The sequence below is a fragment of the Microtus pennsylvanicus genome, chromosome 12 (genome assembly GCF_037038515.1).
Source record: "Microtus pennsylvanicus isolate mMicPen1 chromosome 12, mMicPen1.hap1, whole genome shotgun sequence".
NCBI lineage: Eukaryota > Metazoa > Chordata > Mammalia > Rodentia > Cricetidae > Microtus > Microtus pennsylvanicus.
This window is the reverse complement of record NC_134590.1, coordinates 81252520-81269527: the sequence shown is the minus strand read 5'-3', so window position 1 is coordinate 81269527 and position 17008 is coordinate 81252520. Positions and strand designations below refer to the sequence as shown.

Here is a 17008-nt window from a genome sequence, read left to right as displayed (position 1 = left end):
TGCCATTGTGACTCTTATCTGCTGTAGCATTTTAGACAAAGTGGCCTTGTGTGCGTGTCATTATTGTTATTACAGGCTCTCTCTATTGTCGCCACCCAAGCACCCCACCTCCTTCCCCCACATTCTGTCATTAGCATTTCTCCAGCTTTGGGGACAGCAGTCCTGTGTAACTTTTCACCCACCTGCAGACTGTGGGGATTGCCCTGCTGACTGAGAGGATTTCCTCCCCCTGACAGAGCCGCTTTGAAGCCCCAAAACAATGGCTCTCATTGCTCTCTGTAATGTCTGTCTGTAATTGGTGATGAAAGTGTGTGGTGGAGGAGGCAGAAGACTTTTCGTCTCTATCTCTGAATAAAAGGAAGCCTGGATTGGGTCTGGTGTCTTTTTTTTTTTCTTTTTCTTTCTTTTTTTTTTTTTGCGTTCAATTTAGCTTTCTGCTCTGGATTTAATGCAGAATGAAGCTTGCCTAAGAATAATACAATGGATTGAAAAGGCTAACTGAATTAGTGGGTTTAGAGGAATACATTTGTAAAGTGGCAGAAGTTCCTAGTCTTAAAAAGGTTTCTTAAGATGGGATTTGCTGGCTAATCATACTGATATTTTAGCATGTTGCCAGCCCTAAAAATATTAACCATGTTTGTTTATCTTAGTAAAGACTTGAGTTTTAGACTATTGGATAATCATTAGAATGACAGTTAAAAAAATCATACTTTAAGAAATTAAAGCCAAAAATATTTGTATCTTAATTATCTAGTTAAGATATTATAAGATTGATCATAATGATAAATGATGCAGGCAACTTTTTGAAAAATTAAACAGTTGTTTCATTTTCATAAGTTAGTCATCTACATATATGAAACTGATTTTGTTTACCAAAAAGCTCTTTTGTAGTAATTTCTAAAGTTATCCCAACAAAACATAGACTTTAAACAGATTGCGTTTGTATGAGTCTTTTTAGTTGGGGATTTGAAAATGGTGTTTAGAAAGAACACACAGCGTCCATCTGCTCCCTTGCAGCTTTCAGCATTGATTTGGGTTTTTATTTTTTTTAATAAAATGCAGTTTACACATTTATAAATGAGGCATTCTGTGTTTGTGGAAAAGGATAAACTGTTACCTTCCCTGGAGGCTTCTGTATCCCAGGCCTCCTTGAGGCTAGAGAATAGGCCATTGGAGGGCTCCCTCATTACTGATTGTCTCAATGCAGAGGAAGGGCAAAGTCTTGGTAGCTTTTGATAACCAGTTTCAGCATTCAGCAGGCTCAGCTATTAGTCATGCATCTTAGCCTTTCCCTATTTACTTTCAAAACACTTAATAAAAATAATAAAAGATTAGGTATAAAATGAAATATTTGTTTGGTACACAGCACCTCGGTATCTGCAGCTTCCACACATTGCAGGGGTTCAGTCTTCTGGGATATTTCTTGTTGATAGAACCATTTGAATTTGTTACCAGTATTAACATAGGAAGCTCCAGAGAAGATAATTGTAGTTTCCTTGGCTGTAAAGGGCTTACTTACAAATCAGGCTTCGGAAAGGTATAACTGATGAAATTCCGTTCCGTAGGGTAGTGTTATAATCCCACCTTTTAGCCTCGCCCAGCGTTAATAGTTCATCTGAATGGGCATAAAACTGGAAACTATTTCTGCTTGTCATACAAGTCCTAGGACTACAGACAGACGGGGCAGAGTCGTGGGGCAGAGGAGGTAGCATAGCTTCTAGCGATGCTTATCAGCAGTGGAAGACACAAGGGCTTGTGGTGTCTGACACATCAAAGTCACCAAGGGTTTAGACCATGTGTCCCAGAGTTTTTGCTGACTGGCCATAGAGCCTGCTGTTGAGCTATTTATAGTGTTTTACAATGCTGCCAGATAGCGTAGAAACGTCAGTGTTACCTTAAACTGGTGAAAATCACCTCCCTGGCTTGTAATTCTTTATTCTGAACTATCGTGCTGTTTATCCTTTTGCTTTTAGAATGGCGTGGAAGATGTTCGGACTGAGCGATTACAAAAAGCAACAGAACGTTTGAGAAATCCTGTTGTGTTCAGCAAGGATTCTACAGTCAGGAAAACTCAACTCCAGTCTTTCAGTCAGTATGTTGAGAATAGACCAGGTAGGAACGCTTTCAGAACTGTCTCATGATGTAGCGGTGCTTGACTGTAGGTGTATATGTGTGAAATACAGAAATGCTGATAATGTAAAGCCACGTTTCAATATATAAATATCAAGCTTTATAATAATTTTACATGCCTCTCCCCTTTTTTTAAGAGATGAAAAGACAGAGATCAATACAGGAAGATACAAAGAGAGGAAATGAGGAGAAGGCAGCGATAACTGAAACTCAGAGGAAGCCATCAGAAGATGAAGTACTTAATGTATATTAATTTTTTGTGTGGTTTCATGATTGCTGATAATTCCAAACTGTATGTGGAAATAGTGCCTTTATTTGTTAAAATGAGATGTTAGGTTTTTTAAGATGTCAATCTCCAGTGCATTCAAAGCAGTGTGAGAAGGGTACGCTGCTGAATTAGTCTGCAGTGTGGTGATAATTGTCAGATAAAAAAAAATGAATTTTTCTGAGTTCCACAGCCCCAGCTTCCTTGAGACATTTCCATCAGGGCACTTCCCATAAAGAGATTCCAGTATTGATCTACCGGGAGGATTTTAATTATTACAATAGCAGATACCGCAGGGCTGCAGTCAGAGGGAGAAGTCACATGAGACCCGCTAGAATTTCTCAGCCAACCCATTTTGTTGGCTTGGGTTAATGGGTGTTCAACCTTTCCATTATCCAGATCAGCCGTGAATTACTAGCTGAATGATGTTTGCATTAATATAATATATATGGTAATTTCTTCACTTAATTAACGGGGAGGTTCAGCTCAGTAGGGGTATGGGCTGATCATGTGTAAAATTGATTTGTGAGGGAAATATTTGATAGACCGCAGGGAGAAAGCTGCTTTTGATGGACAGCTGCGGGACAGAAGCAAGGAGAACAAGTTTTAACTTGAATTTTTGTCTAGAAAGAAGCACAGCTCTCTTTAGTAGTGTTACTTTTGCATTATCTACAAATGTTTGAATGTTCTCTTGTTAAAAATTATGTTTTGGGAGATTTTAAAATCATATAAGTGCAACTTGAAGTTAGCAGCAGCATTTTGGGGCTGTAAAGGTGCTCTGTTTTATGTTTTTCACCTTTAGGAGACCCAGAAAAGTCTTAAGCACAAAAAAAGACCACTGGAGAATCTTGAGAAAGCATTTGGCATAGCTTAGGGAGCTGTAGACTATTTGCCCGTGCGGTGTGTGCTCGAACTGAAGAAGTCTGATGATTGGCCCACAGTACTGCAGGACTCACAGATCTGATTATGAAATTTGTACTATGCAGTGGAGTTTAGTGTTTGCTACAACTTCTGCTTTTATGTTTGTATTGTCTGTAAACTGCGATGTTTGTATCCCTTTGGATGGGACTGGAGACAGAAAAAGTATTTTTAGAAAATGCTGTGCTGTCTAGTAGGTGAGAAGCATCCACCGAGTTATTCCTAGTTTTATACTTACCAGAAGCACACATTGAAATAGAAGACTATCCATGTTGTATGAATCTTTAAACAATATAGTGGCATTGTATTCAGTGACTACAAGATTATCAGATTTATGATTTTCTGAAACGTTTTAACTTTAAATTATCAGCTCTCATAATCAATTTAACAGTTGAAAGTCAGCCATAAACTGAATGCAGTTTTTAAGTAGTTCAGAAAGTGTGAACATTATAAGTAGAACTGATCGTGTTTATTGACCATGAGAGTGTATAATAACTATAAGTCTCATTGTTTAAGGAGGGCCTTAAATACAGTCTCTCACAGCTTGCTTAGCGGTCAGTGTACTTTTTGGGCTGGAAAAGCATTTGATAGGAGACTGCTGCTTCTGTCTCTGAATGAATAATGCTTTGCATATTGATGACCACCAAGCCATTGGTCACTACCTAGAAATGTCAAAGGGCACAAGAGTTGCAAGGAGAGCTTTTTATTTATTTGCTGTGACAGTACCATACATACATATACGAAAATTAAAACTTAGAGTTATACTGGAATTCAAATAAAACTTAGAAGATCACTCTTAAATTGTTGGTGAAAGTACAAATTAACCAGTGAACTAGTTGAATTAGATTCTAAGTAGCAATGTATAGCCTAAAGATTAGTAGCATTTCACCTCAGAGGTGTACAGGATCTGTCTGGAAGAAAATAGGGAAATACTGCAAACATTGTTTCCCTTGGTTTTTAAATTCTGAGACAGCCTCATAATATAGCCCTGGTGAGGCTGGCCTTGAACACATAAGCACCTTACCTGTCCTTCCTCCTCCTGGGTGCTGGAATTACAGGCATGTGCCACCATTCTTCTCATCTTTTTATTTTTTAAATATTTTAAATGATATAATTCCCACACAAGCAAAAAAAGTATCTTTTAAATTTTTTGTTTGTTTCTACAGAAGATATCTAGATAATTTAAGGATTAACTTCATAGTAAAGCCCTGCTTCCATAAACTTGGCTTTTGAATGAAAGATGCCCTCTAACACTCATTACAGGGAAAATTCCCTGCCTTGTCCGTGCTTAAATCCCTGGCTTCGTTCTAGGAAGCGGCCATCGCACTCACCGTTAACTTTTTGTATCTGGCAAATCTGGGTGTAAATTTATAAACGTAACACTGAGCAGCTGCAGTGTGCAGTCTTTGCAACAGTTTGTTAGACTTGCTGCATATGAAAGATCCTAAATCACAGGCAAGGAGTGGGGTTTGGGTACTAAGGTTGATTCTAAGTGTGTGTTCGCTTCTCTAGGTAAGTGCTTTACTAAGTGTTTGTAGAAAGGAAAAATGCAACTTACAAGTGATTTTTCCCCCCTTCCTGTTTGTTCTCGTTAACAGAAAGGGTTCAAAGACACCAGTCAGTATGTTGTAGGAGAATTGGCAGCACTAGAGAATGAGCAAAAGCAAATTGACACCCGTGCCGCGCTGGTGGAGAAGCGCCTCCGCTATCTCATGGACACAGGTACGGTGCCCAATTACACTGTAAACAGTTTTGGCAAATTGAGCGTTCACAAACTCTTATAGAGTTTTGGAAGTGTGAATCTTTGAAGCCTGAATGTTCAGCAAAACTGCCTTGAAAATAAAAAGGCTGCGATTTGCAGCCACCTCTCTGGGCCCTGGTGATAAGAGTGCCTTCATGGGAAGTGATAACTCGCCCTGATACCGTGTGAGCCAGCACTATTGAACAGTGTGCTCATCCATGCAGGGTTGGAATACACATCTGTGCCTCATTGATATGCCACTGCTTAAAAAAAAAGTAGATCTTTACTGTTCTACTGATTCATTGGGGGAAAAAAAAGATTTGGCCAGCTAAAGCCATGTACTGCGTGAGGCAGAGTGGTGTGCACAGGGGATGGCTCCGTGGACTAGATCACTGAAATTTGAGAATACTATCTGGTTACTGATGCTCCACAATTTTTTTTTTCAAGAGAACAGGTTTTTAAAGGTCTGTAATACTTTATGTTGTAGCTGCATTTGAAAGGATTAAAGTCTATGGCAAGGTTTGTAAAGATGGGTGAGCGCAGCAAGTTAGCTCCTAAGCAGAGGGCGGAGTGGCATTTAATGCTGATTGCCAATGGAGATTGTATAGATCTAAGAGCACAATAAGCTATTGGAAAGGAACTCTGTGAATGTGCACACGTGTGTTCCTTTAAAATGCTCCTCGTCCAAAATGATAACAATTGAGAATTAAGTTCAAACCCTTCACAAAAAATTAAAGGTAAGTTATGTCATGAAAACCTACCAAAAATGAGAGTTAAAAATCTATTCCAATTAGCTGGTTTAGCTTTCGATTGTTGTAAAGAACAGGGATTTAGCATTGGAAAGCTCTCCTGTGCCTTCTTGCCTGCTTTCTTACAGTGTATTCAATAATAAAACTTCTCCAGAAATAAGCTTTTGTATATGGGATACTTAAAAATGTGTGTTTTAACGACATTAGAAATTGGTCACCTAAGGACCCTGGGCGTCTTCACACTATTCTGTGGAACTCCCAAGCTGCTCCTGAGGCCCCTTAGATCCTGCCAAGCCAGTAGTGGCCTCAGAATTCCTCACTTCTCTGAGTGAACTCAGGCTTCTTAGAAGACTTGGGAGAAGAAGTTCTTCTATTTAATATTTAAAACAGAAAGCCTTTGGGAGAAGTAACTGCTGACACCTCTCATGCTGATGAGGGCACAGATGAAGCAGATACTCAACACAAACTATGAACAAAATTCAGACTACCAGAGTTCTGTCTTGGTCCTTCTCACTGCACCAGAGGAGCCGGATCGCGTTTATCAGTACCCTAACAAGTCATGTGTGTATCGTGTGTGTCTTGCCTTTTGTATGTGTAGTTGTGCAGAGTAGGCACACATCTATAACCCAATATATTGTTTTACATTGATAGTTTTCTTTGGTTTCTAAAGGACTCTAAATATATTAGCTATGCTACTATAAAATATAACTATGTGATAAGATAGCATCTCTAATATTTTTGAATGATTTTAAGATGACTGATGACCTCCTGTTTTGTTGACAAGTGGATAGAGAATGATTTGCTGACTGTACTGAATAAAGTGTGTGTTACAAATGGAGCCGATACCAAGAGCCTTGCACCAGTAGTAAGAAAGTGGGAAGTTCTGTTTTCTCTCCCTCGTACATGGAACTAGTTTATTGAGGTTATAACCAAAAGAAACTCACATTCTCCTTCCCAACCCGTGTGTCACCAGTGGAACTTGGAAATGGCCTTCTTTAGTTTTAGCCAAAGGTTATAGACTATAGATTGATTCTAGAATTCCTTTAGGGATTATTATATCCCTATTCACAAGACAGAATTTTATCATACAAGGTCTCTGCTGTAGACTCAAATGAAAACTGACCCAACTTGATAAGCTCCAAAAATCACCTTGGACTGTAATAAGCCTCCTCTAGCACAAAGAACGTATTAAGATAAAAACTAGTTAGTATATGAAACACAGCATAGCATGCTAGAAAGCAAAAGCAGCAAACTGTCTTTTTTCCTCTCGGGGTTCTAGTACATTCCAGCTTTCATTCGTTTGAGCAGTACATCTTTGCTGCTGTGTTAGAGATGCCGGTGTACTTTCTCAATCTCAGCCTTAGAAATATGCTCAGGCCCACATGGGGGAAATGATGCGTGTGAGATGACCTTGGCTCTAGCGAGGTAGCTCAGTGGGTAAAGGTGCTTGCTGAACAAGCCTGACAGCCTGCAGGGAGAGCTGGAAAGAACTGTCTCCACAGAGCTGTCCTGTTGCTGACACAGCAGCCCTGTGTGTGTACGTGTGTGTGTGTGTGTGTGTATGCACACACACACACACACAATATCAAATAAAATAAAATTAGATACAGCTTGAACATGGATTTTCAGATTTTCTAGCTCTTGATTCCAATCTCTTTTTCTATCATCATTTTTTCATCCTCTGTCTTTTTTTTTTTTTTTTTTTTTGTCTTCTGGGAGTCCTACTACATAGCCCAGGCTAACCTAGAACTCTCAACCTTCCTGCCTGCCTCGGCCTTGCAAGTGCTGGGGTTATGGGCATATGCCATCATACTCAGCATCTACCATATCTTTTTTTACTGGGAAATATCTCTTTGTCTACTTTTTCCTATATACCTGTATATACTGGCTATATTCATTATTTTACTGATTAAAAATGCACATGATCTAAAATTAGTCACTCAAAAGTGTGCAGTTTTGTAGTATTTAATGTGATCACAGTGCTGCATGGTTGCTGCCCCTTGTACACATTTTGTCACCCAGGTAGAAATTCTGTGCTACAGTAACTCCGTTCCTTCCTTCCCAAACCCAAGAACTCTTTGCTGTCTTGTTTCTGAATTGACTTTATTCTAGATGTTTCATTCAAGTGGAATTAACAGTCCTTCTGTGCTTGACCTCTTTAGTTTAGTGTAGTCTCTGCAGTTCATCTGTATTATTGACGTGTTCTGGGTCTTCATCTTTTTTCGTGGTTGAAGAGTCTTTTAGTGTCTGTATACATGTCCTGTCTATCTGTGAAATTTGAAAATCAAAATACATTTTCCAAATGAAGCTCTTATAATTAAATAGTATTAACAGTTGTCCTGAACCCTACTTCCAAATCCCTCAAGCTGAGCAGCTCTGGGCTTTAAGGACTTCGTTTCTGAGAAGATGGGGGAAGGAAGAAACTGGATGGAGGCCCAGACTGCTGGACCTTCTCTTGGCATGTTGACAGGCTGCTCTAACAAGGGGAGAGAGCCTTGGTGGGTCACGCAGCAAGATGAGAAGGCGCCACAGGTGAGAAGCAGTAGCTGGGAAGGCCGGTAGAGGCAGAGACAAAACAAGCACAAGGCTGTGTAGAGTGGTTTCTGTCAGGCTGCTCGGTTAATCCAGGACTGGGGATAGTTGGGATTCACTCGTTCCTGCTCTCAGCAAAGCTTATTAGAAATAGATAGTCAATATATTCTAAGCTGGCACTGTGTGTAAGTTCTGCACCCATGAATCTTCCAGCAGGTTGTAACCCTGGTGGATGCCGTTTACAGCGGGGATCCTTAGACTGGGTGTTGCAGGTTATGTTACTGTGGTGAGCACTAATTCCTCGTCATCTCTGATTGGTTTCCGTTTGACAGTCATCATATTTTCTTGCTATGAAACCATAGTGTTTTCACCCAGTAATGTGGGAAATTTTTTAGGTAATAATATTTTGAGGTTAAAAATTAAAGCTATGAGGGACCTTTAAGCTTTATAGTCTTAAATTATGAGAAACTGGATCATGATGGCTGCCTTCAATCCCGGGCCAAATGGAACCAATTCCATGGCTTTTCCTATAGTGTTGGCTGAAAACACCCAATGGCCATTTGAATACTCAGAGGGAAAAAGTGAATTTAAAAAATACTCTTCTCTGTGGCCTTCTGAGTTTCTCTGTCTCATCTTTTGAGGGTCCACATGTCATATTAAACTGTTTCAAGGAAAGAAATGGGCACTGTGTGGTGGCTCCTAACTGTAATCCCAGTACTTGGGAGCCTAAGGCAAGATCACAAGTTGTAGGTTGGGCTACATAGAGAAACCCGGTCTCAAAACAAAATACAGCAAAAGAGGGGGCAATTGGACATACATGTGTTACTACTGCTAACTGGTCTCTTGAAGTCTCCAGAACTATACACCATCTCTGCCGAAGCTGGCAGTGGTGGCAGTAGTCATCATGCTTGTATGCTTGTCCCTGAGAAGTACGTGAAACACTATTTCTTGTCTGTCAGCATCCCTCTGCAAGAGTGTCTGGTAGTAACTGAGAATCACATTGTTCAGGGAGGAAACCGAAGCCGAGAGAGATAGTGGGGAGCAGGAGTCAAAACTGCGCGATGGCTGTGACGTCCCGCTCCCAGAAGCACCTCTGGTTTCTCTAGGGTCTGTTCACATTCAGTGGATCCTCTCCATGCCATTCATGATTTGCAGGGCAATTCAGAAGAAACAGATCAGTATCCATTTAGTTCATGCAAAAAGATGCTTAAGCTGAGTGTGGTGGCCCACACCCGGCATCCCAGCATTCAGGCGGTGAAGCAGGCAGATCCTAAGTTCCAGGCCAGCCCAGGCTACCTTGTCTTGGGAGCAGGTGGGGGGAGGCGAGGACAAGCAAAATAAAATGAAAATGAAAAGCACTTTGCTGACCCTTTTGACTCCCTCGGGATGGACCAGACCTGCGCTCCTCTTCACATCGCTTCTCTGTCCCCCATCAGTGTTCATTCAGGAAAGCCACACTCAGAGCATCCTCGCTTGGAGCAGGCAAGGAATAAAACTAACTAAAAGAAGCATACATCTCCTGCTAGTCTTTAGGCTGGCTTTGACTGTTACAGCCTTCAGAAAATAGTTGCGCTCTCTAGTTACCCATTATGAACATAGAAAGACGATTTTCTAAGGTATTTTTAAAGTAAAGACCAATTAAGGAGATGGCTCAGTGGGCAAAGGCACCTGCCAGCAAACCTGACAACCCAAGTTCAATCCCTGAAGTTAACATGGTCAGAGGAGATAACCAACACCCCAAGGTTGTCCTAGACCCTCCACGCATGGCTGTGCTACACACATTCACGCTCACAAACTAAATAAATAAGTGTGATCAAAATTTTTAATAAAATTGAAGTGACTAACAGCTAAATCAAAGAAATTGTTTTATATTAGTAGCTAATAATTTTATAATTGATACATATTTGCATTTCCTGTTATTATACCTTAGTTTTCACCTTAAAAATATAATTTTTTCAATTATGAAAATATAATGTTATTTTCAAATGCATAGTCTCACTACATTGGCTTATTTATTGAAAACTAGTTTTTGAGTTTCATGAAAATTGATGCATTTGCTATCTCTTGATTAGAATCAGAATATTCAGAATTCATACCCTTCCGGGGTCTTGGGCATGTATGCCTGACATACTCTATATGCTCATAAAGGAGCTGCCCTGTAAGTGAGTAAGAGGAAACACATGTGCAGAAGGCATCTTTAAAAAGTCATTTGTGTGATCAAAGATTAGAATAATGTAATTGTACTCTCGTTGATTGATTTTTTTCCTTCAAAATGACAAGTATTAAATGATCACAGAGACAGAATTATCTTGTCATTATAATAGTGTACCTTCTCTCACTGTGATAAATACTGTGAATAAAGTACCTGGATTGTTGATGCTGTGACCTCTAGATACTAAGTATAAAATTAAAAATACAAAACATTAAAATGTTCTGAGGGTCAATCACAATAAAATTTTGTGTTATGCATACCTCTTTATGATTTACTTTAATCTATATTTTCTATTGCAAATTGAATGCTGAAGTTTATTATAATTTCACATTTGACCTGTCTCCTTTTTAATGTTTTTGGTGAATACACATTGGCTTATAAGTTTGGTTGAATTCATTTAGTTATTAAATAAGCACTATTTACCATTTGAGACCATGTAGATATTATCAGATAATGAGCATGTTTATAGTGCTATATAAAGATTAATTAAATAACAAAAAGTCCATTGACCATCTATGGTAAATGTAATTGAATTAGCAGGGCAGTAAAATAAATGTAGACCAAATAAATATAGACAAGAGAATATGGGAAAGCTTCTGTAATGTTTTAGATTAATAGGCATGCAGAATTCTTCACATTTTTTATTACGTTGTCCCTAGATGAATTCAAAGTAATTGGGGTGGTTAATTTTATTTACACAGAGCCGTTCACAGCGCATTAAATAATAGAGATAATTGAACAAGAATTGTCAAGTGTGTACTGATATCAGACATATTACAGAAGGGAATGTGCATAAAACTTCATTTCTATGCAGCCATTGTTTATGGTAATTAAGTACACAGATTTATCCCTTGGTTGCCTTCCAAGCTTATGGCAACTGCTATTGTTGTGCTCCATTAATATGTAATCAGGAAATAGTTTAATTTTCTAATCTGCAGTTTGAGAATTCACTTTCTAACAACTCTTAATTACTGCATTGCCCTAATGATGCTCATGGTTATGAAAATTGAACCAATAAACTCAGTGGAAGAAGCCAGAGGGGATTATAATTCCAGAGGTGGCGCGCTCTTAATAAACTTGTTACGCCTTCACCAGAGGGAGTGCAGTGTCCTTCCAAAGAATTTAATTTTGTATTTTAGAATTTGCATCTCTCCAGTATAAGGAGTTAAAATATTTAGGAGGAATAATTCAAACCTCTGTTTATGAATAGCGAAGGACTGTTGTCCCATGCTTTTAAAACATTTTAGTCCTTCATAATTTAGGGGCTAGCTCTCTAAGATATCTCTGTTATTTGAACCTGACTTTGTATAACTTGTTTCTATAAAATATTCATATTTCGGTTAGCCACTTTAACTTAGAAGTAGACCATAGGGAACTGCGTTCATTAAATATTTGGATAGCCTTTTCTTTGACTGTTCTACTTTGCGTTCTACACATAATTGTTTTTCTCCTCTCATACTCTTCCTTATCCAATCAATAAATAATAATGTCAAGTTTTTTTTTCTGTAAATAGTCACAGTTTAAATAGAGTGGCTGACAGCTTTGTTTAGGCTCTCTGAGATGAAGATGTACGAAAGAACAGTTTCTGTCAATTCAATCCTGAAATAAGTGCACACCACCCATCACCACAGTAAGACGGTGTGGGGGTGATCCTCCAATGTGGTCTTTTCTGATAGTGCCATCTCCTGAATTAGGTAAGGGCGGTGGTAATGCTACAGACACAACTAGACATTTACCTGGTAAGGAATGATTTTCAAAATAGACTTTTATTTTTTTTAAGCCAAAGCCATATAGCAAAGTAACTTCAGAAGAGAGTTAAGTGATGCTTATTCTGGTTATTTTTGATGTATTCCCAACCTAATGAGACTTATAATATTAATAAATCATTTTTAGACTTAGGCTTCAATTATTTTCTTCCCTTTTCTACTTTGTTGACATTTCCTGTGATTTTATGATTCTTGATTAGTTAGTGTGCCTTTTTGACACTTCTTTTAAAATTAACTGTTTTCAAACTACACTATCCATCAGAATTACATGGTAATTTGGAAGGTTCTCATCCCTGCCCCTGCCCCTGCCCTCTCGAGGTTCCAGTTCGGTGTATGGAAAATGCATGCATCTGTATTTTTACTTTTGTTGTTGTTCTCGAGCTGGTGCGCAGATGAGCACCACCTGAGAGCACTGCTCGAGACCATGCCTGCACTAGCGCACTCCTGCTAGGCTGCTCGAGACCATGCCTGCACTAGCACACTCCTGCTAGGCTGGTGTAGAAGACCACCCCATTCTAAATGTCCTTTATAACCTCTCCCATGTCTTCCAGTGTTCCGTATCCGAACCCCTCTTATGGGAAGTTATCTCCTTAACCTCCGCGTTCTAAATCTGACTTGTCTCTTCCTAATGGGCGGTAAAGGGTGTTATATTAATTGTTCTGTAGGGAGTTTTCTACTTTGAAGGAAACTTGAGTTGGTTCTTGTCTTCAGAGAGGCCTCATCTGTAGTGTACGCCCTGCAGGGGGTGGGACTAGCTTCAGGGGGGCTGCGTTGCACAGGTGTTAGGAAGCCGCTTCAGTAACCCTCTTAGGATGGTAAATAAATTGGATTCCACTTGTATCTTTAGATAGAGTTATTTTTCTCCAGTTTGAAACATTGCAAATAGCATGTTTCCTAAAAGAAGCACGTAAAGAAAAAACGTCATACGAAATTGTCCTCAAGGCTTATTTTCAAACCGTATTAGGAAAGCCTATTTGGGGCAGTGTTTTTGTTGTTGGTCGTATCTGCAGAAGATAGGTGAACTTAGCGAGTCTGAGGCCAGCCTGTGCAAAATCAGTTGGGAGTCAGGCAGTGGCAGAGGGAGGGGGGAACCAGAGCGAGGAGAGGGATTTTTAACTTAATGAAATGTGCTCTGTAATTGTTATTAATGACAAGACCACTCAAAATATAGCCAAACACATTATAGCTATTATCTTAAAGCAACCACAGGCCAGGCACAGGGGTGCCTGCCTTTAATCCCAGCACTTCGGGGGCAGAGACAGTTTTTCTTTGAGTTCAAGGCCAGCCTGGTCTATGTGGCAAGTTCTAGGACAGCCAGAACTACATAGAAAGACTGTGTCAAACCAAAACCAAACAGCAGTTACTATCCAGTTCTCTAAACCACACACCCAATGATGTATGGACCCTGCTTCAGGAAACAGATCATTAACACTGTAATGTAAAGGACAGCTACCCACCCTCCCCCCTCTTTATAGGGCACCACCCACACACTGAAGATGGTTCTGCTTGAGTTTATTGGGTTTACTTGTAGAGCGTGGATGAGTTACAGAGTGTGAGTGACCCACAGCAGCTACACCCCCAGAAAGTCTAACCTTGCGTGGCTATGACACCCCACAACTACACAGGTGGAGTTCTCCCTTCAGTTAACCCCACCCCAAGAGCATGTGCAGTTAGAACAGAGTTGCCTCCATGTGGCTAGACAGCGCAGAAGGGAGCTGTGGGAACAGTAACAATCAGCAGGCCTAAGTCACAGCTCTTCTGATGGAGATGCCTGCCTGTGGGCTTAGAGGACTCCGCTCTACAGCACACGGTCCTTATCCATGTTTCACCGTGACTAACCTGGTTCCATGCTTTCGGGGGGAATTTGGCATAGCATCGTTTTAAAAAATAACAGAGAGGACCCCTTCACTTCTCCCACATTACCCTCCATCTCCTCATTGTTCCCATTTATGTCCAGTATAAAAGCCCTACCAGTGATAAGCGATTTGCTTAGGTGACAGAAGCAGAGCCGTTTCTTGTGTAAAAGAAAGGGGGGAGGGTATGATAGTCTGTAGTCACCCCTGTCCTAACTTTGGTTTCAGTGACCTGTGGCTCCTGTGATCTTAAACACGGAAATACATGATGTCAGTAGGTCAGCAACAGCTGGATGCTATATCACAATGCCTGCATCACTCATTCCCCAGACTTCTCATCAGATGGACATTGTAGCATCTCATGCATCATGAGAACAAGATGCCACATACATGTGTTTTTCAAATGTCACAGTATACTGTTGTAGTGTTTTATTTTATGACTGTTTGTTAATCTTTTGCTATCCCTAATTTCTAAGTTTAACCATAGGAAAATAAACACAAACATGCACATACACACATAGGTAATCACTTGAGGGTCTTGGAACCTGTCTTCCAGGGTAAAGGGTATTCCTGCAATTACAATGAGTTGGAATTTCGTGTTTATTTGTCCTTTCCAGTGCTACAGCCTAGGCGCAGAGGGCGGTGCGTGCTAGTCCCTCATTCCTTCACTGAGCTTGGCTCTTCGTGCTTCTTTTATGCCATTGAGAGAAAAAGCCGAAGAGGATGGTCTAAGAGAATAAATCTGGCATGTCCTTCAAATTTTTTTAAACTGCCTCCAGGAAGCTTTCCTGCATCGTCCCCTATGCATAATTCTCCCCTCCTCTCACAACATTTAAAATCCTTGTAACTGCGCATTTATGACTGCTCAGGAGCCTATGGAATGTTTGCCTTGGACTAGCGAGACTGAGAGGTGGTCGCCTGTGTTCTGGCTCAAGGACTCAGCAGTACTTTGCATGTCAATGTCAGTCACAGTGAGAAAGTCATCCTGCTGTAAGTGAGCAACCTTTGACTGTGCTGCTCCTGTTATCCAGAAACAAGCGTTCCCAAAGAAGGACCGACCAGACAGATAATATAACATGCCTGTTTCTGTCAGTTAATGAGATAGAAATGTACACGGGAGTTGATAACATTTACTCTTAGTTGTATAGTTTCTGTTTTCTTTTCCTATTTTTGCTTGCTTATTTTTCACTTCTATTTATTAATATAGTTGGGAGAGGGGAAAATTAACTGATTAAAAACAGTATTCATGGGCTTTTTATGAGTTCATTCGCTGTTTGGGGGACACCAGAAACAACTGTAAAATCTGAGATACTTTATACTTTTAAAATAGGAGTTCCATTTATTAAGTAAAAGTTAAATTTGCCGTTTTCATTCAGAATGGAGTCTTTCTTAACCAATGAATGCGATCTGTCGTGTTAGAGCATGACTTTGTAAATACAAAGCATGGCTTGCTTAATATGTAAAGCATGTAAATAAGCATGACTTTGTAGGTATGTGCCGTGTGAGACTTGAACAAGGCATGAGCTCCCACAGCTAAAGTCCCAGCACTGGGGCGTCTGAAGCAGGAGGATTGCTATGAGTTGGAGGCCATCCTAGACTATATAGTGAGTTCTAGGCCAGCCTGGGGTAAATAAAAAAATGAGACCTTGTTTCTACAAATAATTGGGACTTGAGTTCAGTTTTGTTAGGTTAGAATTAATAAACTTTGGAAAGTTATGTTTTTGTGTATGTCAGAATCTTATTACTTCATTTCTATAGATTTAAATATTATGTCTGTTCGTAGATCAAACTCCTCCTCCTCACCCTGGTTTGACTAGATTTAAGCTGGCACACGTGAGTAGCATAGAATACATTTCTTGCTCAGAGCACAAACAGCTAGCCAGGCTCTGAGTATATTATCAGGCCAGTTCTTTCAGAAACGTATTGCTAAAGAAGCTTAACATTAATTATTGTAACTTTGGGAAGATTACATCCACACTAGCCTTGTAAGAAGCAGCATACACTTCTTGACCTCCAATGCTAGAGCTTTAAGACACAAGAATGGCGTTTTACCAACTTTAATGGGATAAACCAGTATAATCTTGCAGCAGTAAGGAAAGAGAAAGTGTTTAGAGAATAATACCTTGTGATTCTAATAGAAGCTGCCTGTTGTGTGTGTTGCAGTCATAATTCATTTGCTTCTTTTGTTTTGGTTTCTGTTTTAATTATTTAAGTGGAAAAGTGCCTATATTTAAAAAAAAAAAGCCAAACTAGCAGTTTGCATATTGACCTTTTTATCTCAGCTGGTACTTCTGTTTGTAAACTCGCTTCTTTTTTTGCAGTATAGAAAGATAGACAAATATAAACAGATACATATCCGCTCTGTGTGTTTGTGAAATACCTAGCACTATTTTGAGAGCTCTGAAGCATATGTGCAGAGACGCGGTGTAAATTTGGGCATACCTTTTTAATGTGGTTTCTTATTTCCCAGTTATAATCCCTTCGGTACTATGAGCAGTGTGAGGGCCAGCAGCGTATGCCTCCCGCCTCTCTGTATTTTGCATTGTGCTTGTACATACCACAATCATTTACCCAAATAAATATAAAGTGTATATTATGTTTTCTCCATATGTACTTAATTTAAAAGCATATTGATTTTTTTGAGCTATTCATTCTAAAATAGAGAAATTCAGCATGTCTCCATTGATTTAATTCAGTACATGAGATTGTTGGATTATGATTCATTTTAATAGCTACATTAAAAAATACATCTAACATTCTTAATTAGAATAATCTCCAAAGCCAGTTAAATGTTTTAGAAGACAAACAGTTTAATTAGCCGGCCTCAAAGGTTCCCTTCCCC

The 17008-nt window shown here is 39.6% G+C and overlaps 1 protein-coding gene across 12 annotated transcripts in view; it reads left to right on the top strand.

The window, feature by feature from the left end:
• The window catches only part of Ehbp1 (EH domain binding protein 1), a 255213-nt gene that overhangs the window by 210929 nt on the left and 27276 nt on the right, over positions 1 to 17008 (top strand). For 8 of the 12 annotated variants that reach the window (XM_075944462.1, XM_075944460.1, XM_075944463.1 and 5 more), the window contains 3 exons: positions 1974 to 2112; positions 2268 to 2365; positions 4912 to 5035. In XM_075944462.1, coding sequence (XP_075800577.1) covers positions 1974 to 2112; positions 2268 to 2365; positions 4912 to 5035 — 361 coding nt within the window. Of the gene's footprint in view, positions 1 to 1973; positions 2113 to 2267; positions 2375 to 4911; positions 5036 to 17008 lie in introns of all 12 variants that reach the window. The other 4 variants (XM_075944470.1, XM_075944464.1, XM_075944465.1 and 1 more) reach the window with 1 other exon arrangement.